The following is a 25,437-nucleotide window of genomic DNA, read 5'->3' on the forward strand; positions in this document are numbered from 1 at the left end:
CTAGTTGATCATCATCGAATCTCATTCTAGCAAAGATCCTATTTTTGATAAATCTAGGACATTAAGCTTGCCTAATCTAATCAATTGGAAACAAACCCATAAACCTGAATCCCTAATCATACAAGGTTACGCAATCAATCTCATCCCCATCCCAGATTTAGATGGGGATTAGTTCATAATTAAACCAACCAAATAATTAAAGCGCACATTATCAACATGAATCATCATTAATATAAATAAGCACAGAGTAAGAGACAGATTAAGGAATTAGAAATCTAAAACCCGGCTTGTCTGATTCTGATTACAACATGGGGATAAAACTTTCCTCTCCCAATCTTCAAGAAGCTCCAAGTAATTACAAATCAAAAATATAAAAATATCCAATAGCAAAAACTGATACAAGTAAAAAGGAAAAAGGGGAAAAAAGTAGGAACCCTAACAAAGATGACATAATGTTCTATTTATAGTGCAGGCTTAGTTAGGGGCAGTTTGGGCATTTTCCAGGTCAAAATTCGCGCCTTGGGAGTGAGGAGACGCAGGGAAATTGCTTCCCAGCGTCTCGTCTCATCGAGACAAAAGGTGTCTCGACGAGACAAAAGGGTGTCTCGTCGAGACACCACGCGATGGTTGATAGGGGTATTTTACCCCTATCTTTTAGCGTGATTTACGGTTCAATTTTAGAAGAAATAAATAAGTTTAATTACAAAAATAGAGTGTTTTAATAAATTAACGAAATAAAAATAAATTCCGTACTCTCGGTTAATTTTCCGTTTTCCGTTTTTTTTATTAATATTAGTAAATAAAATGTCAAGCTAACTCGGCTCCCGAGAATTGTATTTCAGGTACGAGCAAGAAGTGAAAATCCACCCATACACGCGAGGCGTGAAACATTGGATCAGAAATAATTGACTTATCCACAGGCACCACGTGGGATCCAGTCATCAATACGCGAGGAGTGTACCACCATACGCGGGGCGTGGAACATGTGTCAGAAATGATTAACCTAATCCTGAAAGTCAGACTGCACGGTCTCCCTGAGTCAACTATCCATACGCAGGGCGTGTTTCAGCTACGCATGGCGTAAAAGACTCAATTCAAGCAATAAAAACTCAGAAACTCAAACACGCGAGGCGCATCCCAGACTACGCGGGGCGTGTTTGAGACAACAAGATCTAGAATTGGTCCACATGCAGGAGATTTCTGACGGAATGGGCAAACACGCGGGGCGTTCCACACCCTACGCGAGGCGTATTATGGGATTTCTGCACAAAATCATGTTCCTCCATGCTGCACTTTGTGAAATTACAAATCTACCCTAGCTTGATGTGTATAAATAGGAGTGACTAGCACTCATTTCACATCATCTTTTAGACCTTACACCTTAGACATCTTGTAATATACACCTTCTTGAGATTAAATTCTTGTCATTTGTAGTTTAGATTTTGTTTTTAGGCTTTATATAGCCAAACTCTTCCACCTTGAGAGCTTGTTCGTTGATTCCTGCATCCCATCAAAGTTCCGCTCCATCTCCGTGCACCAAGCTCGAAAGCTCCACCATCCAAGTCCTTAGAGACGGCTTTGAGTCCGGTTAGCTAGTTCCGAGGGTGGATTCTTCCCTTTACACTTGCTAATTAGCTTGCACTCATCCTATGTACTAGGCTTGGTTGTAATTCATATTTACATTCTCCATATTTATAATTTATGGTTCATAATCTTCTTTTCTATATATGTGTTGATGTTTGTTACTTGTTTTGATATTCATAATTGATTATTGTGTAGGAGAACGCGATTTTCGACGCCATTCGGGCTATCCTTAGGGATTCATATAGGTGTTGCCTCACCAGAAGTGACAAACCGGAAACCGTAGGAATTGACAAGCCACGGAACTTACGTGCCCTGATTTCTGGTCCCAAGCATTAGACACGCCTTGACTAGGAACCACGTAGTCTAAGTACTTCACGGGTCGGTTACACTACACGTAGTCGTCTTTGCAAGAGCAAAACATCAACCGTATATGAATTAGGAGTCGTTATTTGTCATATTTATATCTTATCGCATCCACATCATTTCATAGAGTTTTGTTATATAAATTCGCCTCACCCGTAGTTAGGAGTAGTTTGTAGTTGGTCCCCACATCAACCTCAAAGTATTCACCGCTTAAATAACGTATAAAACCGAGTCGTTTAATACTTGCAGTTATAAATCCCGCGGATTCGATACCCGGTCTTAACCGGATTATTACTTGATACGACGGGGTACACTTGCCCCTAAATAGTGACGTCTAGTAAAGATAGAGCATTTAGAAAGATCACATCCATAATCGTAACACACTTATCATCATACATATTTCGTCGTTAAAGAAAAACACTACACTAGCCGTCTCCGCATCAATGGTTCCCTTTGGGAACCATCGGCCTGCCTCGTCTCGTCGAGACAGGCTGTGTCTCGACGATACGAGGGCCTGTCTCGATGAGACAGGCACTGTCTCAGCGAGACAGGCACTAAATTGGGAATAAGTCCGGTTTTTCTTCGCTTTGGTCCATGGGCTTCTGAAATTTGCTCTAATAGTCCCTGACGAATCCCAAAAGTACTCCGACGGTCCCTGAATTGTCCAAAAGTGCTCCAAAAGGCACGGGTCTGGTTCAAAAATGCTCAAACAGTTCCAAAAACACCTAAAAACATAGAAAATGCCATAAATAACGAGAATTGCCAATTTTAACTAAAAGATAACAAAACGATACTAAAATTAAATGGAAATAAAGCAAAAACAAACTAAAACGATCCTAAAAACAATATATAAATGGGAGCTATCAACAATTTTCTCCATTCGATCTAGTTTTTGGACCATTTTCTCTTCAGACTTCTTTAACTCCTCTTGATACATCTCATGCAGCTTCTTCAATTCTTCATCATGTTTCCTTATTGACTCTTCCTCCCACTTTTACCTTTCTTTTGCAAGCAATTCTTGCAACTCCTCAGCTTGCTTCTTTCTTCCCCTCTTCTGACCTGGTAGCTTGAAGAATACTACCGGCTTCACAACACCCACTCCTCTAACCCTGCCACTGTGTTTTGGATTCCCTAGTACCTCGGTTAGCACATCATTACTACCATTGGCTTTAAACACACCTTCAGCCTCCTCCTTTTCCAACTTCAACTATGCAAATAAACATATATACATCAGTTATATATGCGTTTTTTTGAATTACATTGTGTATTTGAATAAATGCTACTTACAAATTTTTTAACAGCCTCCTCTACTTCAGTGTCCTTAAAATTTCCCAGTTTGTCTTGCCTTATCTTTATCCAGTATGTCTGCCTGCTGATTTTTTCGACTTCCTCCTTTGATAACTCTGAGGTCTGCCACATAGTACAAATAATATCAATAATCATACAAATCCGAATTCTGAAAAATACACAATAAACGACCATACCATTTCAACCCGGATTCCTCTATACCCCCTGCGAGACAGGCGGTGGTTATACTTGTTCTTTTGCCGTTTGGATATCTGCACTTCACGGATTTCCTAAACAATACAATCATATATGTGTATTTGTAAGCACAGCAGATAAAAACTAACAAATTCAGATTAAAGCATATACGTAAATCAAATGGCAAACCATGTGCTGATTTGTAAGCCGAACAGATACAAACTGATGTCATTACTCCTTATTCAGGAACTGGTAGTCATCAGGAACCTTTTGCAAGACTTCAACATCGTCCTTGTATGGCATGATATACTTGGACGTAAGTAAAGACTTGAAGTTCCTCCATTTGGTTGCAGCAGAAACCAGGACCTCCTTCTTTTGACTCGGTGATAGCACAAATAACGACTAAAGAACAACATACAAATAACCTATAAAGAACAACATACAAGTAACATCTAAAGAACAATATAAAAATAACGTCTAAAGAACAGCATACAAGTAACGTCTAAAGAACATCATACAAATAACGTCTAAATAACAGCATACAAGTATGGGTATACCGTAACAGATTTCTAAAGTTGTCCCTTTGCATCAAACGACACTTGTCTCCAGTCTTTGTACGCGATGGATATCCTCGTGCATGCCAACACTCCTATATAGGATTGCATCCACCCAAACTCTTTCCCAATCGGATCTCCATAGCAATTATACTTAATGTTCATCTTCTTCACATGAATCATGGCTTGAGTCAGCCACCCCATAGTCACGGTCTCATGTTTCAGCAGTTTTAACCCACGAGTCACATTTGTGACTTCAGGTTCATCGATTACAGCTGACGGTTCAGAGGCAGATGATGTCGATTGACGCTTACTGAGGGTTGTGATCGTTGTATCGTTATTATTGGGTGACCCTTTACGTTTTCTCCCACGCGGATTTCCACTCTTTCGTTCCAATGACCTCTGAGCAGCTTCTTTTATTTTTATTTTTTGCAACAAGTTGTGCACGCATTTTTTATGGTGCTCCTCTCGTATTAGAGTTGGGTGCCATGATGATATTCCTGAAGTTGCATCAATTAAACATATATGAAGGAAACTTGTAGGTACATGACATTAGAAGTATGCACAATAACTCAAATCAATCACATTATAACCAAAGCAAGTAAACACACAATAACTCAAGTAAATCACATTGATTTCATCAAACATCATTTATTTCAAAGTGTACAAGTAAATCCAGATTGACATACATGGTATAAGAACAAGCACACAAACAATTTCATCATAATTTCACTTATTTGAAGGAAAATTAGGCTAAGGTATAGCAGCGGAAATATAAAAATTTTAGCCTACTTCCTTTTAACCATAGGATCCGTTAATCGTTATTTCATATAAAGAGGGATAAGAAGAAATACCTTTTGAAGAACAATCTACCGTTGTTAATGAAGCGCCCACAACTCTTCTCCGAGTTCCCAAGCACGAAGTAAAACATGGTGAGGTTAAGTTAGAATCAACCGTATGAGATGCAACCAAAATAGATTGCCTCTAATTAACCAACACAAGATCAAAGAAAAAGGAGATAGATGAAATTAATCGATCGATGGAAGCCGTATGAATTCTTGTCCACGAACTAAGGGAGTCGAATTCTCTTTCTCTCTCTTACTTGCAAATTTCGAAAATCACAAAGGGGAGTGGTATATGGCTTAGTCGAAATTCATGTAGTAGGGGGGTATATATAATCACTTGTATCTAAACCCTAGTTAGATAGGAATAGGTTACTTAATAGGAATTCAATTCGGAATAGGATTCCCAATTATTATCTCATTATATATCTAATATATCTAGGATAATAATAAATAACCTAATTGATAATAATAGGAGTATATTAATCTAATTAAAACTCCTAACTTAATTATCTCTTAATTAATTTAATTCATATTCCTAATCAAATTAAGATTAATGGAATTAAAATAATTCCTTACTAATTATATATAAATTTCGGCCCCCCTTAATTAAATGGGCCTTACTGGGCTCAATTGGGCTTCCATCTATTAATGACATCCATCTCTCTTTTGGTTCCAAGTCTTATGTGTGATCCATTAGGTTCTTACTACTTCTGGCCGTATGCAACTATTAAATTAATTTCTTCAAGAATTATATTTAATCTTTGTATAACGGAATGATGTACTGAGTATGTTATTGGCAAGTCTGTAATCATTCCCCCAGAGTCCGTTAAGAAGACAGGTTGATTCTGTCGTTAACCTTTCCGTATTAGTTACAGTATAATTCGATCCTTTATCAACTACATCCTTGAACTGAATCTTATGACTATGGGTGATGTCAAGTCACATATAGCGAGACGTTCGTTTTACTTGTATAGGCCGAGTCAACTCAAATAGATAGGTTAAGTGAAATCTGTATTTCTTACTCTTAAGATATCACCTTGCAAGGATTTAGAGTCGAGTCTTCCACAAGCGATCCTTGGATGTATCTCCCATTAATCGAGAGTGATAAATGCTCAATCCAATGTATAACTACCCTGATATTACCTCCTGTGACACCCAACCTTTGCTGTTCACACCCCAGAGTCATCTCTGTTAAGGATCGTGAGACAGCAGGATCAAAGTCTCACATTCAGTAATTCAGGATGACCAATTAACATTCCTTTGAGTCTGAGGATTAGTTATACCTATTAATACCAATGAGATGAACAGGTGACAAGGATGAATCTACCCATCCTATTATCTCAAATCGGATCCCCAATCCTAATGAACGACGTTTCATCGAATCTATGTAACTGTCCAGATATCTATATATATGAAGCTTGTGAGATCAACTTTCTGTCGGACAGAAGACATTGTTACATACAAGTCTCAACAGTGATATATCAATCCTAAACACATCACTTGACTTGGGGTGGTTTTAAGTTTATTAGTTTATTATAAAGTTTTGTCTCACTTCATGCTTGTATGAACACTTTATAATCACTTTAAACAAACTTACGGATTTCCTTTTATTAGACTTTATTTAGTGCTTAAAAGGGATTGCCTTTATATAGTTATAAAACATATATCTCATTAAAATAAATGATATAAAGAACAATTCATTTACATTAAGTTTGTATCCTAGAACAATTGTCTATAGGGCACTAAACCCCAACATACTCCCACTTGGACTAAAGCCAATTGTTTCTAAAACTTATCCCAGTAGAAGTTAAATGACGATCATGTACTTTCTGGGTTAAAGGCTTTTTCAACAGATCTGCAACGTTGTCCTCTGTAGGTACTCTTTCTATTCTCACATCTCCTCTAGCCACAATCTCTCTTATGATGTGGTATCGCTTTAGGTAGTGCTTGGATGCATTATGAGACCGTGGTTCCTTTGCTTGCGCAATGGCTCCATTGTTATCACAGTACAGAGTAATGGGATTGACAATGTCAGGCACCACACCTAGTTCTGTAATGAACTTTCTAATCCAAACTGCTTCCTTTGCTGCTTCCGCAGCAGCGATGTACTCTGACTCGGTCGTAGAGAAAGCTACGCTTCACTGCTTGGAACTCTTCCAACTGACCGCGCCCCCATTCAAGATAAACAAGTATCCTGATTGGGATTTAAAATCATTCTCATCTGTGAGATGACTAGCGTCTGAAAATCCTTCAATTTTCAGATCTCCTTCTCCATACACTAGGAACATATCTTTAGTCCTTTTCAAGTACTTAAGAATGTTCTTGACGGCAATCCAATGCTTGTCTCCCGGATTCCCTTGGTAACTACTCGTTACAGATAACGCGAACGCTACGTCAGGTCTAGTGCATAGCATAGCATACATAATCGAACCGATCATGCTGGCGTACGGGACTACAGCCATGCGTCGTTTGTCATCATCAATTTTAGGACATTGATGATTGTTTAACTTTACTCCATGTAGCATGGGTAAGTTACCTAGTTTCGATTCAAGCATGCTAAACCGATTTAGCACATTTTCAATGTATGTAGCCTGTGAAAGACCAAGCAGTCTTCTCGATCTATCTCTATAGATCTTTATACCAAGTATATAAGCTGCTTCACCAAGGTCTTTCATTGAGAAGTTACCGGATAACCATACCTTTACCGACTATAATAGAGCAATGTCATTTCCCATTAACAGTATATCGTCCACATATAGTATGAGAAATGCTATAGAGCTCCCACTTGCTTTCTTGTAAATGCAAGCTTCTTCGCAATTTTGTTCGAAACCAAATTGTTTTATGGTTTCATCAAAACGCTTATTCCAGCTTCTAGATGCCTGCTTGAGTCCATAAATGGATCTCTGAAGTTTGCAAACTTTATTTGCATCCTTCGATATGAAACCTTTAGGCTGCATCATGTATACATCCTCAAGCAGGTTTCCATTTAGGAAAGCTGTTTTCACATCCATTTGCCAAATCTCATAATCGTAGTGAGCGACAATAACAAGCATGATTCTGATTGATTTGGACATAGCTACAGGAGAGAAGGTTTCGTCATAATCAACACCTTGTTTCTGACGATATCCTTTCGCTACCAACCTAGCCTTGTAGGTGCTAACCTTTCCGTCCATGTCAGTCTTCTTTTTGAAGATTCATCTGCACCCGATGGGTTTTATCCTTTCGGGTGGATCAACCAAAGTCCACACTTGGTTAGTATACATGGAATCCATTTCAGAATCCATGGCCTCAATCCATGCTTTAGAATCTGGACTAGTAAGAGCCTCTTCGTAGTTTTTGGGTTCGTCGTCTAACACGGGAACCTCATTATCATCTCCCACTAGAAAACCATATCTAACTGGGAGTTCACGAACTCTTCGTGATCTACGAATAGGTGCCATTGGAGTCTCATCTAATGGGACTACTTCGGGTACCTCAACCGCTTCTGTTGTTTCAGTCGGTGTTTCTTCCTCTTGAACTTCGTCGAGTTCAATCACGCTTCCCTTTTGTGTTTCTTCGAGAAACTCTTTCTCTAAGAAGGTTGCGTGCTTGGATACTATTACTTTCTGATCATCTGGATGATAGAAGTAATACCCTATGGTTTCCCTAGGATATCCAATGAAGAAACATTTATCAGATTTAGAATCTAGTTTGTCGGACGCAATGCGTTTGACATACGCTGAACAACCCCATACTCTCATAAACGAGAACACGGGTTTCCTACCAATGAACAATTCATATGGTGTGGAACTAGCGGATTTAGTTGGTACTCGGTTCAGGGTGAAGAGGGCAGTTTCTAAGGCATAGCCCCAGAACGTCTTTGGAAGTAAGGCCATGCTCATCATGGATCGTACCATATCTAATAGGGTACGGTTCCTCCTCTCGGATACACCATTGTGTTGTGGTGTATAGGGAGGTTTCCATTATGAGCATATCCCACATTCAGTTAGATAATTCAGAAAATCATCCGAAAGATATTCGCCACCTCGATCGGATCGAAGCGTCTTTATTTTCTTTCCTAATTGATTTTCCACTTCATTCTTGAAGCATTTGAACTTGTCAAAAGCTTCTGATTTGTGCCTCATCAAGTAGATGTAACCATATCGAGTATGGTCATCTATGAAGCTTATGAAGTATCTGAATCCTCCTCTTGCTTGGACCGACATAGGACCGCATACATCTGAATGAATGAGTCCTAGAGTGTCTGATACACGCTCACCTTTATTGCTAAAGGGTGTCTTTGTCATTTTACCTTTTAAACATGATTCGCATGTTTCCAATGATTCGGAATCGATTGGATCTATAAGCCCATCTGAATGTAGCTTTAGCATGTGTCTCTTGTTTATATGGCCTAAACGACAATGCCACAAGTAAGTTGAATTATCTAGCTTATGTCTTTTGGTATCAATTGCAAAAGCAAGAATTTTGTTATCTAACACATAAATCCCATTTTGTGAAATTCCTGAAAAATAAAAGATCGAATCTTTATAAAAATTGCAACTCTTGTCTTTTATTGAAATATGAAAACCGTCGTCAACAAGACGGCTAATAGAAATAATGTTACGAGACATCTCAGGAACGTATAAACAATTCCTTAATTCTATTACAAGCCCAGAGGGCAAAGTTAAAACATAATCTCCAATTGCGAGGGCGACAACTCTTGCTCCATTTCCTACTCGCAAGTTTATGCTTCCTTTCTTTAGTTCCTTAGTCTGATTTAGCTCCTGCATATTTGTACAAATATGAGATCCACATCCGGTATCAAGTACCCAAGATTCAGACTGTGAAACTGTATTTATTTCAATATAAAACATACCAGATGCTGAAGCACCGTTATTTTCCTTCTCGTGGAAGGTTAGGTACTCCATGCAGTTCCTCTTCCAATGCCCCAAGTCACCATAATAGTGGCACTTTCCTTTGGACTTCTTTGGTTCCTTTCCCTTCGTTTCGGTGAGCACAGCCCCCTTGCTTTTATCAAGATGGTTTGGATTGGGAGAGACCCCTTTCCTTTTTCTCGATCCTTCAATAGAAAGGGCCAGTATCTCCTCGTTTTCTTTTATAATGGGCTCGGCTGACTCGAGCATATGTGCAAGCTCTACAAGAGAGGTTTGCAAGCCACTCATTTGGTAGTTCATTATAAACTGTGAGTAACTCTCGGGGAGGGACTGAAGAAGTAAGTTTTCACTTAGTTCATGGTCCATCGCATCTCCAATACTAGAAAACTTGGTGATAAGGCTGATCATCTTTGCACAATATGCCATTACAGATGTGCCCACCTGCATCTTGCTTTTATATAACTCCTTGGTTATTTCGAAGCGTTCGCACCGAGTTTCATTCACAAATAACTCTTTGAGGTGCTTGACCATGGAATAGGCATCCATATCTGAATGTAGTTGCCTTTTAACTTCCGGTGTCAGAGATGCAAGTATGATGTCTCCCGTTTGATCATCATCAGATTTATGCTTCAAGTAAGCATAGAATTCTTGGTAGGAGCATCATCAGTTGGGTAAGGGGGTATCGGTGTATCAAGTACATACCCTTTCCTCTCGAACTTTAAAACAATTTTGAGGTTACGAAACCAGTCGGTGAAGTTTGAACCATTCAATTTGTTATCGGTAAGGGTGTAACGCAGATCGTGTTAGTCATGATTTTAAGAGTGTGTGTTTAAACAAAACCTGAGAGTGAGAAAGAGTAAACGTATGTCATTCATTTGCTTTAAAGTATACCAATCTAAAATTATAGGCCTTTTAATTTATTTCAGATTGCTCTCACTATTTTGCCAAATTAATAGCCCTCCATATTAATTCGAAGAATTTCACAAATCCTTTAGTGAGCTAGGATCCTAACTCCTGAGATTTCGCCTTGAGTTTGCTCAACAAGCTAGTCTCATTTGTTAGGTAGATTCATGTAATCAATCACATCTCGAATGTGACTCCTAGGTTATTGGGTTACTAACCACATTAGTAACTAATATGCTATTCACATTAATCCCAACTATATTGCCCATTAGTTTATGACAACATGAGTTTGCTCATCCAATTATCATAATCTAATTTAAGTATTACCCCATATTCATGAAAGAATGACTTTCGATAATTCAGGTGTTACCATAAGACCCCGAGCTTGAGTTTGCTCAACAACCCAAAGGCCCCCAGTACTGCCGGCTGAATTATAATATTAGGGAGGGGCAGCCGATTTTAATAACTTGCTTATTTACTTAACTTTTTAACGAGGGATTTTATTTAGGTCTCATAATCTAACTTAGTCTTGATTTGCTTTAGCATACATCAGACACATACATTCACATACATTGGCGTTATGGACATATCATCTAAATTATTCCGTCGAGCCAGAGACGGAATAAAAGGGCAAACCTATGGAAATACTAACTATTACATATTTCTCTTTAGGTCCTCCGTCTTCTCCATGGCGCCTTGAAAGTACATATTAATTTCTATACTACTATAAGAAAACTTCAATTGAATTGAAGGGAATCAGATGAGAGGAGAAATTACAATAGATAGTAGAAAGGCAGGACGCGCAGGCCCTATTTCAAAAATACCAAAAGACTAAAAGAGGGTCCAAATATGTCCATAACTCCAAACATGCATAGACTCAATTAAATAAATTTAATTGGTTGATTACATAACCGGCTTATGTAATATTTAGGTTAATCACATTAACTCGTCAAATTAACTTTCATCCAATTTTACTTCTAATCGTTTTGTATCTTTATATTAATTCTTAGATTAATATAACCATATAAAACGTCGATTATGCATGTCCCAATTATTTTGATTTCAATTCATTTAACACTTTGATTTACAACTTGGTAAAAACAAACTTTTAAACGAATTTTCATTCGATAATCAAAACAGAAAACTATTAATTTCCGAAACATATATTTATATATACAAATTATATTCAAGCTGATTTTAACGATTAAAATCAAGTGGTATTCGGGCCGGGGGCCCGAAACCGGGCTGCTGCCGCGAGGCAGCAGCCGCGCGACAGCGGCTGGTCGCGCCGTGAGGCGCGACCCGAGCCGTTGTCGTATTTATATTTTTTTTTATTAAAACATATATATATATCAGATTTTAAAACGGTTTTAAAAACGATTTTCAGAAATAGGAAAAAGTATAATAGATTTCCGTTTTATCTTTTAGAATTAATAAAACTAATTTTATTAACCTAACTATAAAACTAATAGATTTTGTTATAATGATTATCAACCGAAATAATTAGGAACATACGCATAATCTATTTTAATTAACAATTAACTAAAATTTATTTATCTTTAGAATTAATTAATCAAACAATTTGTTAATTAATCCTAACCATAAATATTTATTCAATCCTATTGAAAAACTTCTAAATTTTCATATATGAAATAACGGATTTAACGATGGCTCTGATACCACTGAAGGAAAATTAGGCTAAGGTATAGCAGCGGAAATATAAAATTTTAGCCTACTTCCTTTTAACCATAAGATCCGTTAATCGTTATTTCATATAAAGAGGGATAAGAAGAAATACCTTTTGAAGAACAATCTACCGTTGTTAATGAAGCGCCCACAACTCTTCTCCGACTTTCCAAGCACGAAGTAAAACACGGTGAGGTTAAGTTAGAATCAACCGTATGAGATGCAACCAAAATAGATTGCCTCTAATTAACCAACACAAGATCAAAGAAAAAGGAGATAGATGAAATTAATCGATCGATGGAAGCCGTATGAATTCTTGTCCACGAACTAGGGGAGTCGAATTCTCTTTCTCTCTCTTACTTGCAAATTTCGAAAATCACAAAGGGGAGTGGTATATGTCTTAGTCGAAATTCATGTAGTAGGGGGGTATATATAATCACTTGTATCTAAACCCTAGTTAGATAGGAATAGGTTACTTAATAGGAATTCAATTCGGAATAGGATTCCCAATTATTATCTCATTATATATCTAATATATCTAGGATAATAATAAATAACCTAATTGGATAATAATAGGAGTATATTAATCTAATTAAAACTCCTAACTTAATTATCTCTTAATTAATTTAATTCATATTCCTAATCAACTTAGGATTAATGGAATTAAAATAATTCCTTACTAATTATATATAAATTTCGGCCCCCCTTAATTAAATGGGCCTTACTGGGCTCAATTGGGCTTCCATCTATTAATGACATCCATCTCTCTTTTGGTTCCAAGTCTTATGTGTGATCCATTAGGTTCTTACTACTTCTGGCCGTATGCAACTATTAAATTAATTTCTTCAAGAATTATATTTAATCTTTGCATAACGGAATGATGTACTGAGTATGTTATTGGCAAGTCTGTAATCATTCCCCCAGAGTCCGTTAAGAAGACAGGTTGATTCTGTCGTTAACCTTTCCGTATTAGTTACAGTATAATTCGATCCTTTATCAACTACATCCTTGAACTGAATCTTATGACTATGGGTGATGTCAAGTCACATATAGCGAGACGTTCGTTTTACTTGTATAGGCCGAGTCAACTCAAATAGATAGGTTAAGTGAAATCTGTATTTCTTACTCTTAAGCTATCACCTTGCAAGGATTTAGAGTCGAGTCTTCCACAAGCGATCCTTGGATGTATCTCCCATTAATCGGGAGTGATAAATGCTCAATCCAATGTATAACTACCCTGATATTACCTCCTGTGACACCCAACCTTTGTCGTTCACACCCTAGAGTCATCTCTGTTAAGGATCGTGGGACAGCAGGATCAAAGTCTCACATTCAGTAATTCAGGATGACCAATTAACATTCCTTTGAGTCTGAGGATTAGTTATTCCTATTAATACCAATGAGATGAACAGGTGACAAGGATGAATCTACCCATCCTGTTATCTCAAATCGGATCCCCAATCCTAATGAACGACGTTTCATCGGATCTATGTAACTGTCTAGATATCTATATATATGAAGCTTGTGAGATCAGCTTTCTGTCGGACAGAAGACATTGTTACATACAAGTCTCAACAGTGATATATCAATCCTAAACACATCACTTGACTTGGGGTGGTTTTAAATTTATTAGTTTATTATAAAGTTTTGTCTCACTTCATGCTTGTATGAACACTTTATAATCACTTTAAACAAACTTACGGATTTCCTTTTATTAGACTTTATTTAGTGCTTAAAAGGGATTGTCTTTATATAGTTATAAAATATATATCTCATTAAAACAAATGATATAAAGAACAATTCATTTACATTAAGTTTGTATCCTAGAACAATTGTCTATAGGACACTAAACCCCAACACTCCTGGTCTGCATATGGAACTGTACAATCGGCGTCAACATCATCGGAGGTAGGCACATTCAGTGGTTGTTCATCAAATATCATGTTGTTCTCATCATCATAATAATCATCATCAACCATATCAGCTTCATCTTCGTCATCACATTTGAAATATTTATCCGGGCACGTCACGACAACCGACCATGCAGGATCCAATAGGTCCTCAATGTAAAATATTTGCTTTACATGGGTAGCCAACACGAATGGATCATTCAAATGACCAATTCTATCCAGGTTGACCAAAGCAAAGCCTAGCTCATCTACTTTGACCCCTCTAGCTGACTCAACCCAATCACACAGGAATACTGGAATCCTAAAGTGGTAGTAGTCCAACTCCCAAATCTCATTGATACGGTCATAAAATCCATAGTATTAGGCCTTTTATCCTTTGCGCTTGCAAACTGTATAGCATCAGCAACTAAGAAGACACCACTGTTTTTGAACTGATCTAGTAACGTCCCGTGCTTTTGTGTTGAAATCAACGTCGTTGACATGATAACCCTGATATGTAAGAACGTGACTATTCGGTCCAGAAGCAAGCCACCTCAAAGTCTCAAAAACAGCAGACTTGTCAACTCTTATTTCATTTGAAACCTGACAAATGAAATCATTTATAGTTAGTACGCAACAACCCATTACTTCAACCAGAGATGCATAAATATCAGCAATTGAATTCATGTATAAATTACCCTGTTTTTAAGCCAATCGGGAAATGTCTTGTTTTCTTTATCTCTCATCCACTTAGGAGTATTTTTTTGGCCGGGATAACTAAACTCTAAGAACTTCATATGTTCCCTGCAATTCATACATATTTCATAGATAAGCAATAATTACTTATTCTACAAACAAAAAAAAAGCAACTTGACAACACGATAATCCTTACAGAAAATAAGGTTGTACATCTTCATGTTGGGGTTTAATGTCCTATAGTCAATTATTCTAGGATATAAACCAGCTGTAAATGAATTGTTCTTTTATATCATTTGTTTTAATAAGATATGGTTTAGGCAATTACTTTGAAGAACTAAATAAGTCAAATAAAAGATAAATACTTAAGTTTATTTAAAGTGATTATAAAGTGTTCATACAAGCATGAAGTGAGACAAAACATTATAATAAACTAATAAACTTAAAACCACCCGAAGTCAAGTAATATGTTTGAATAGGGATTGACATAATACTGTTGAGACTTGCATGTGACAATGTCTTCTGTTGTGAATAGAGAGCTGATCTCACAAGCTTCAGATATGTAGATATATGGGCAGTTACATGGATCCGGTGAATGACTTCATTAGGATTGGGGACCCGACTTGAGATAACAAGATGGATGGATTTATCCTATGTCACATGTTCATCACTTTGGTATTAAAAGGTATGAGTAATCCTCAGACTCAAAGGAATATTAATTAGTGATTCTGGATTATGGAATGTGATACTTTGACTCTGTTCAAACACGATCCATAACAGGGATGACTCTGGGGTGTGTGCGGGCAAGCGTTGGGTATCATAGGAAGTAATTATGGAATAGTTAATATTGGATTGAGCATTTGTCACTCCTTATAAATGGGAGATATGTCCAGGGATCACTTATGGAAGACTTAACTCCAAATCCTTGCAAGGTGATTGATTAAGGGTTGAAATAAAGATTTAACTTAATCTATCTATTCAGAGTTAACTCGGCCTGTATAAGTAAAAGGAACGTCTCGCTATATATGACTTGACGTAATCCATAGTCATAAGATTCAGTTCAAGGATGTAGTTGATAAAGGATCAAATTATACTCTACTTAATACGGAAAGATCAATGACGGAATCAACTTGTCTTCTTATAGCTCTGGAGGAATGTTTACGGTTCTGCTATTCACAGTTCGCGCACTCATTCCGTTATACAAAGATTAAATATAATTTTGGAAAAGTAATTTAATGGTTGTATACGACTAGTAGCAATAACAACCTAATTGGTCACACATAAGACTTAGAGCCAAAAAGAGGAATGAATTGTAATTGATAGATGGAAGCCCAAAATAGTTTTCAAGGCTCAATAAGCAAATAGGGGGGGGGGGGGGCGAATTGTGCATGGGTTTTGCACATGTGAGAATTAATTTATTTTAGACAATTATGATTAGATTATAATTGTGGTTAAATTAATTATAGGATAATTAAATTAGAAGATTTAATGTGATTATGTTTCTTCTAATTATTATTCTATCAAACAACTAAATATTATCTTTATATTTAGATATAATTATAGATAATATTAATAGAGTATTATTTAGAATAAAACTCTAAATAAGTAACCTAATTCTATCTAACTAGGGTTTAGATACAAGAGGCTATTTATACCCCCTTATAGGAGAATTTCGGCCAACCCTAATCCACCGGAGAGATTGAATTTCGACCCCCTACCGTAGAGGAAGAAATTGCTCCGCTTGCTTCCATCTGATTAATTCTACCTCTTCCTTTTTCTCTTTGATCTTGTGTTGATTTGTTAGAGACAATCTTTACTGATTGTTTTCTTTTGGTTGAGACTCTGACTGATCTGTTCTTGTGTTTTTCTTTGTGCTCGTGAACTCGGAACTAGAGTTGAGGGCACTTCGTTAGCAACGGTAGATAGTACGTCACATAAGGTATTTTTTTCTATCCTTCTTTGTATGAAATAATGATTAACAGATCTTGGTTTAAGGAAATAGGTAAAAAAAATTGTATTTCCGCTGCCCCATGATTGCCTATTTCCCTTCACTTCACAGTTTTGCAAAACTGTTAAATGAGCCTTATGCAGTTGTTTTGTGTCCACCTGTACAATGGTCGGGGCAGATAAAGACTTGCATCCATTTACTAGTCCCTTCATGTTTCTTCTAGGAAGCCCCATAGTTGCAACATCTCCATTACTCATATGCTCTTGAACAAATTCTACGGCTTCTTCAACAATGTAGCACTCCGTAATGCAACCCTCAGGAAATTGTCGATTATGAACCATTCCTTTAAACACTACCTCTCAAAGGGGTACATCCATCTATAAAATACCGGACCACACAACTCGACTTCTCTTACAAGGTGTAGGGGTTAAGTGAATTATTATGTCAAAAAAAGATGGTGGGAAAAACTTTTCAAGCAAACAAAGGGTATTGACAAGCTCACTTTAGACTTTGTAAAGGATTGAAATGTCGATTACTTTAGTGGAAACAGATTTAAAGAATAAGCAGAATCGAATGATGGCAATTCTAACAGGTTTGTCCAACACTGAACGCAATGCAATGGGCAGGAGCAACTGCATTATAACATGGCAATCATGAGATTTTAAATTGCCTATTCTGGAATCTTTTAACGAAACTAGGTTATGCACATTAGATGAAAAGCGAGAGGGAGTCTTCATATTGACAAATGAATTACAGATAGTCTTTCGTTCTTCCGTATACAAGTTGATCTGACTCATAGGCAGCTTGTCTCTCTTTTCACTAGATAGGGTCTCAAGTCAGTACAAATTCCCATATCAATCATATCATTTCTAGCTGCAACTCCATCCTTTGTTTTACCCGGTATGTTCACTACTGTCCCAAGAATAGACTCGCAACAATTCTTTTCAATATGCATTACATCTAGATTATGTCTGAATGGAAGGAATTTCCAATATTCTAGTTCGTAGAATATAAACTTCTTCTTCCAACATGGTCTAGACTCAAGGTCACCCTTATACGGAACAAATTTCTCTCCCTTCCCACTAGCTTTGGGCAAGTATTGAGCTCTTTCATATAACTCCTCTCTAGTTAATGGTTTAGGAGGATCATCCTTTTGTACAGTGTTATCAAAAGCAGAAGCTTGCTTCCTATAAGGATGGTTTCTTGCAGTCCACCTATGAGTCCTTGTATAAGCCATATTTTTATAATACTTCAACCTTATCGGTTTGGTCTGGAAATGCATATAGGACATGCATTGTACCCTTTAACAATGCTCCCTGATAAGTTCCCATAAGCGGGAAAATCGTTAATAGTCCATAACAAGACCCCTCTCAACCTAAAGTATTCTCCTCTCACTACATCATACACCCGATTAATTACATCATCCCACAAGACTTTTAGGTCATCTATTAAAGGCTGAAAGTACACATCAATATCATTTCCAGGCTGCTTGGGTCCGAAAATTAAAAAAGTTAACATCATGTACTTTCATTTCATGCATAGCCATGGCAGAAGGTTATAAACAACCATTATGACTGGCCAATAAGAGTAGGTGCTACTAAGATTGCCAAATGGGTTAAAACCATCTGAAGATAGTCATATCCTAAGGTTCCTAGGTTCGCTACCAAAATTTGGTCACTTAGTGTCAATCATTTGCCAAGTTGGGGAATCAACTGGATGTGTCATCAATCCATGTTTTTTTCCTACCAGTCGAGTGCCAAGTAAGTTCCTTAGCAGTAACTATAGACTGAAACATTCTTCTAAACCTTAGGATTAGTGGAAAATACAATAAAGTCTTAGCTGCTACCCCTACCTTCTCTGTATTATCCCTAGCTAGTTTCCACCTAGAGACATTACAAGATAGACATCGTGTACACCCTCATTAACATCTCTATACAAAATGCAGTCATTAGGACATACGTCAATCTTCTCATATTTCATCCCTAAAGCATGAAGAGTTTTTTTTTGCCTCATTGGCAGACATTGGCATTTCATTTCCATCAGGCAGAAGGGTGTGAAACAACAATAAAATGTCGGTATAATAAGACTCGGTCATACCATATTTAACTTTCAGATTAAAGGTCTGTATTAAACCATTCATCTTGGTGGATTTAGTACAACCGGGATACAAAGGCTTGTCTCCATCATGAACGAAATGTATAAATTCATCTGACTCTACTGAGCACTCATCTTCTTCTAAATCTTTCCCTATGTCATGGTTCATTTCAACTGTTTCAGAACCCTCACTTATATGATTTGTGTCTGCAATAGAACACTCACCGTGCCATACCCAAGTTGTATATGTTTTCATAATTCCATTACAGATTAAATGATCATTAATGAAGTCAATACTACCACCTATGAGGTTACAACATTTGACACAAGGACAAAAAATATAGTTTGGGTTTGTAGCATTATCATTTGCAAACTTCAAAAACTCTTGTAAACCTATCCTAAACTGTAGTGATCTCCTATCAGCTACCATCCATGATTTATCCATCTTGAACAAGCATAATCTATAATCAGTTTTATTCTAACTAATAACAATAAACACATACATTGACAAACAACAAACAACAAACAACAAAGAAACCCAATATGTAAATGTATATGCAAGACTATAAACCCAGCATCAAAAGTACATGAAAGAATCGTCCAATGCAAAAACAACATTGTCAAAAAAACCAGCTAAACATAAAAAATAAACAGATATACTAAAACGAGATAAAAAAAACCTTATTTCAGAATGTAGATACCTAATGTTAAGCAAACAAACTTCGAATTATAGAATGAATATGCAGTGGATTAGGTCACAACTAACATGCAAATACTATAATAATTTCAAGAACTAATCGTTTGCACACAGCATAATGACTTAAATAAACCCTAATAAAAACCTTACCGAGATGAAGAATTCATGAGGTCGAAGACGATTCACCCGATTGACAGAACTAAAACAGGAAAACAAAAACTAGCTGCCAAGACTTCTTAGAAGCGCTCTGCCGCTACGGTCCGTAACGAGAACATTCTGAAGGTCGGCAGGATGCACACCACACTCATGATGACTCAAAGAAACGGTGTCTGTGAAATTCTCCATCTAGTCAGCTGCTTGATGATAACCTCAAATTAAAAAATTCCAAGAATTAAAATATGTTCACATTATATATTTTACATACTAACGGTAACAGTTCATTATAATTTTATCAAATACTAATAATTAATCAGCTAATAACAAACAGTTTACCACAACAAATAGCTAACTACAATCACTAACTGCTAACAGCAATAATAACAACAACTATATTAATTGTGGAACCAAACCGACCCTTAATACAAGAGAATAAGACTCTTACTTACTGTTCCCTCTCTATTGTGGTAAAGATAAAAGAATTTAAATTAAGAACTAAATTAAGAACCAAACCAATCATATATATTTTCTTTTTGAATCAAGAACTAAATAATTCATCATTTTTAAACACATTAAACGAGTAAATAGGCAGCACATTGGAATAATTAAAACTCAATACACCTTTCATTGAGAAAATTAATAATATTTCCTCCTTAAACAACAAGCAAAACAAATTAAGTAGTTATAATTTGATTGAATATATTGATTAAAACTTATACGAAAGAACAACGTTCATCTCTAATCATGTATCTATAAATGGTCCTCACCTTTACCAAAAAATTTGTATGTATAAATTGTGCATTCAAAGGAAAAAAAAAAAAAAAGTGAAGTGTTAAATCAAACATAGTATATTCTCTACAGCTTTGACTTTAGGTGAGGTAAGCAATTAAGATAGTCATGGCCCTGATGGAAACCATATAAAATACTGAACTGTAATTGGCCAAAACTGAAAAGGGTCAAAAAACGAAGGCCACCAAATGAACAGTAGATGATTTTATTTGAAGAAAAAGGACAATCCATTTTCACACGTGGTCCTAATAAGTCGGAATTCTCTCATTCTTCTTCAGTCGCCAAACCGCGTACCGTACCCTCTCTATAAAAATCTCTTCTCTTCTAGACTTTCAGAAAGCTTCCATCTTTATCTCTTCTGGATACAAACTTCCATTAATTTCAAAAGCTTCTATCTTTAGTTGCTCCAATGGAAATCACATCGGCTTTATGGTTATCTGAATTGGTAAGGATAATCAAATTGTTATCTTTAACCTAATTCTGGGGCTTTTTTTCTAATGATTTTGTTTCTATGATTATAGGGAATGGAGGATCCTTCTTTTAATTACTATCCACACCAATTTACCCCTCTTGATTACCCAATTGATGATCTTGATTTCGAGTCATTTATGAATTGTCCAGCTATTCAAACATCTCAAACCGTTCTTGAAAGGCCAAAGAAGCAGCAAAAGACTAATAGTTGGAACTCTTGCACATCTGATCCAGTCACTTCACAGGCTGCTACTCCATCTTCTCACATTATCTCTTTCGAGAAATCGTTGAAAACATCTCCAGCTACCCATCAACAACACTATGGTTTAAAGCCCAAGAGTGAAATTGAATCTAACAATTTGTTTGCTGATAATAGTCCATTGGATGGGAAGTTTGCTTTAGCCTATTATGGACAAGGTTCCAAGAAAATAGCAGCAGCTGGATCTGGTAGGACTCCTTCGCATGCACAAGATCATGTTATAGCTGAAAGAAAGCGTCGTGAAAAGCTTAGCCAGCGATTTATAGCTCTTTCATCCATTGTTCCCGGCCTTAAAAAGGTACTTAATAGCCTCTTAGATCAAGAAATTAAATGCTTGAACTCTAGACATCTATTAATGAAATTTCAACACATAGGAGGTGTGTAAGACTCACAAATACTATTCCTTGATTTCAATTATCTATAAGCTTAAATCAACATAGTATCTGAATCTTCTAGATTAAGAGATTGATTGTTTGCACTCTCCATATTTATTAATGAAATTTCAACACATAGCAGATATGTAAGAGTAACTAATATTGTTGAGTGGATTTCAATTATCTATTATCTATGAGCTTAAACTTTTGAATTTTTAGTGATTGACTTAACATAGTATCAGAATCTTTTAGGCTTAGAGATCGATATATAGTTTCAATTCTACATATCTGTTCATGAAATTCAACACATACACTGTAGAATGACTTAACTTGACTTAGCTTATACACTATTTAAATTAAAGGGGTATTTCCATACGAGATGTGTCACAGATATAAATATTGTTCTTCGATTTCAATTATCTATCGGTTGAACTTTTGAGTTCAATAATTATTTGAGAAGAACTCTTTGTGCTTTTTCTTTTATTTTGAAATGAGATTAAGTAGATATGTGGATTATGCAGATGGACAAGGCGTCTGTGCTTGGAGAAGCAATTAAGTACTTAAAGCATATGCAAGATCGTGTCAAAACATTAGAGGAACAAGCTGCAAAGAGACCAATGGAATCGGTAGTTTTTGTGAAGAAATCACAGGTTTACACGGACGACGACTTGTCGTCGTCAAGTGATGAGAACTTTGATGGTTCCTGTGACCAAACTCTACCGGAGATCGAAGCAAGAGTTTCAGACAAGGATGTCCTTATCAGAATCCACTGCGAAAACCAAAAAGGTTGCATACAGAAAATACTAAACCAAGTTGAAAAGCTTCCTCTAAATGTCACTAACACCAGCATTTTACCCTTTGGAAATTCAACTCTTGATGTTACTATTGTCGCTCAGGTAAGTTAATATGTTACGTGACATCAAATTATTTCGCTTCGCGTATAAATATATACATAATTAAGTGTATTAAACCTCATGTTAAATGAATAATTTCAGGTGGAGGGTGAATTATTGATGACAGTTAAGGATGTAGTGAAAACCTTAAGACAAGGTCTGATCAATTAAGGTCTGACAGCTAATTCATCACATGTTTCCACTCCATACTCTCTTTGTGCAGACAGCTGCTGAGGTTCCATTTTTTCAGGAAATCATGGGTTTTTGTATGCTTTTATGAAGCATTTTTTTTTTCGTGGTTGAATCGTTGACCTCGTTTTAATTACCCACGTGTTCATATGGAACCTGCAGTATTTTTGGAGAGTCTAGCTGTTCAATTTCCTCGCTCTTTCCCTGTTGTGATGATGAGACATAAAATTCAATGTTTTGTAGTGTGTTTTTCTGTTATCATGTAATGAAAGGTGTAGGGCTCTGTGTAATGAAACTTTTCAAGAATGACATTTATGTTAAAGATGACTTCCTCTTTTTGTCCCTTTCTATTTCTTTAATTTCGGACAATCTTGCATTATGTATATATTAGATGCATTTCAAAACTTGGACAACTGGCAACTTGTTCATAATTATATCTGGAAACAATTATTAGGGAAGTCAACATTATGTTTGAGAAAGAGATAATAGCATAATTCAATATTTAATTTCTTGGATCTTGGTGATATGATTATTTTCTTATTACATCGGATTTGAGTTTCTTAACGTTAGACTAATTCAAACTGTTATATAAAATAAAAAGAGATAATGAGGTAGGATGATTGCTACAGTTGGAGGCGAATCAAGGGTTCCACACTGAAAAAATCAAAATGGAATTATTAATATTAATGTCAAGGTTCCAAAATGATCTAATTTAGTAAGTCCCTACATAAGATTATCTCCTTATTTGGCATTATTTTTAGATTTTTTGGTTTATTCTATTTGAAGGATAAGAGCACAGATCTATCCAAATTAATGAAAAAAAAAGTAATTATCTCTTCGTAATGTGGATTACAAAAGAGTTGTTGCAGAGGAAAAATCAAACTGTAATTATGTAGTACCGATCACGTTAATCCTATACCAAAGTGATTTAAGACGAGATGTGTTGAATCAACGAACTACGAGCACACGTAAGAGAGGGAGGGGGAGAGAGAGAGAGAGAGAGGGGGGCTATAGGGTTCTCCTTGGAATGAGTGTGACTATTTTTACCTTTTCCAATCAGGGTTAAGATTTATGTATGACTATCTACTTATAGCATGTAGACCTAATTTAATTTACAAGCGGATATTAAGTTCGATTTGAATATATATTGCTTTTCTCATCTCATTCATAATTATCCTAGATTTGAATAATTTACAGGCCGACATTTTCCCACTCACATATATTACTTTTCTCATCTCATTCATAATTAGAAATAATTCATACAACCAACATACCATTGAGAGCTCTATTGTACACATGTTAGGGATAAATATCATTTTGATGAACATGTATCAAAAAAATTGTACATATTATCCTAGATTTCATATAACATCCGCTCTAATCTCTTTTATCTACACGGTTTTCTATTACCACAATTATGCACATTTGCATAATTATCCAAATAGTAAAACATAAAAACTTGAAAATGTGAACACATAGAAATATTTTCCTCTTATCACATTTCTTTCATCATAATCTAACTGATTTGTGTATTCGGTCTCTTCTAGGTCGAATAGGTTGTGCTCCATATAGAGTATCATTCCAAGAGAGCCATATTAGACTATATACATCCAGAATAAGTTAAGGGTTGAGTATAAAATTTTAAAAAACCATAATTTACGAAGTGAATCTCACACTAAGAAAAAATTATGAGTATACATTTTCCATTTCGTGGTTGCTAAATACACATAGCATGAGATCATGTGTTATGGTGTTCCTTCCTGAATTCCCGGTGAAAGAAGCACATGTCTCCCATCAACACCATACAAAAGCATACCATATTAAAGTATTAGTTCAGATGTTTCAAAAAAATCTAACCTTAGTCCACTTCCTTTAAGGATTGATTTCGTCTATAAGTAAATAAGGCTCAACGTTATTCTTAACTTCCCATATATATATATATATGGCACCAAAATGACCTTAAGCTTTTATGAAAAGTGTCAATTTAGCCACATCTTTTAAAATAACATCATTTTAGTCTCAATGTTTGTAAAATAGTACCAATTTAGCCTTGTGTAATGGAACTTGAATTAGCAATGTTTGTGAAATGACACTAATAGAGCCCCAATGAGGCTGCCACAATGAGGCATGTGTGGTTCACACATCCACAATGAGGCTGCCATGTCACGCACATTCCTCCCCCCTCCCTCTTATGGATGTTGCAACGTTAGAAATACAATTCTTCACCGAGAATACAAGCCAAGTTTGCCAGCCTTTTTTATTTGGAGACTCAAATAAATACATTTCTAATGGTAGAATACATGTTTGTTTGGCAAAAAAATACATAAGGGTTCATGAATACTACTCATAACCGAGTTTATTTGAACTCTGAACAGAAGGTCTGAATGTTGAGTTTGTTGTTTAGTCAAAATAAAATCCCTATTGTTTAGGGTAACGTTTTTTCTTTTATTTTGCTGTTAGCTTTCCTTTTCTTTAGGAGTTGTTACACATGGGCTCTATTTCTCTGTGTAGTTTGTTATGTACTGCTATTTAAATAGCTGAGCTCTTTCAAATTATCGATAATAGAGATCTTTTCCTCAATTAAATCTCTTTTCATATATAGATTTAACATTTGGTATCAGAGCACCCACACGGGGCCTTGATAAAAAGAAAATTTGAAGCTGCAGTCTTTAACAGTGTGATGGAAGGTTC

At 36.2% G+C, this 25,437-nt stretch overlaps 1 protein-coding gene across 1 annotated transcript; it reads left to right on the forward strand.

The window, feature by feature from the left end:
• Nucleotides 1-20,867: 20,867 nt before the first annotated feature.
• On the forward strand, nt 20,868-23,082 carry LOC136228646 (transcription factor bHLH18-like). The gene is made up of 4 exons (XM_066017095.1): nt 20,868-21,005; nt 21,082-21,588; nt 22,186-22,560; nt 22,660-23,082. The coding sequence occupies exons 1-4, from the start codon at nt 20,970-20,972 to the stop codon at nt 22,726-22,728; spliced, it is 987 nt and encodes a 328-aa protein (XP_065873167.1). The 5' UTR covers nt 20,868-20,969; the 3' UTR covers nt 22,729-23,082.
• Nucleotides 23,083-25,437: the final 2,355 nt, after the last annotated feature.

This window comes from Euphorbia lathyris, chromosome 5 (genome assembly GCF_963576675.1).
Source record: "Euphorbia lathyris chromosome 5, ddEupLath1.1, whole genome shotgun sequence".
NCBI classification, from domain to species: Eukaryota; Viridiplantae; Streptophyta; class Magnoliopsida; order Malpighiales; family Euphorbiaceae; genus Euphorbia; species Euphorbia lathyris.

Excerpts from the sequence above, each read along its gene's own strand:
- LOC136228646 (XM_066017095.1), top strand. The coding sequence starts at position 20,970 with ATGGAAATCACATCGGCTTTATGGTTATCTGAATTG. Across the intron at positions 21,006-21,081 it reads CTTTATGGTTATCTGAATTG|GGAATGGAGGATCCTTCTTT; the intron begins GTAAGGATAATC and ends CTATGATTATAG. Across the intron at positions 22,561-22,659 it reads ATGTTACTATTGTCGCTCAG|GTGGAGGGTGAATTATTGAT; the intron begins GTAAGTTAATAT and ends GAATAATTTCAG.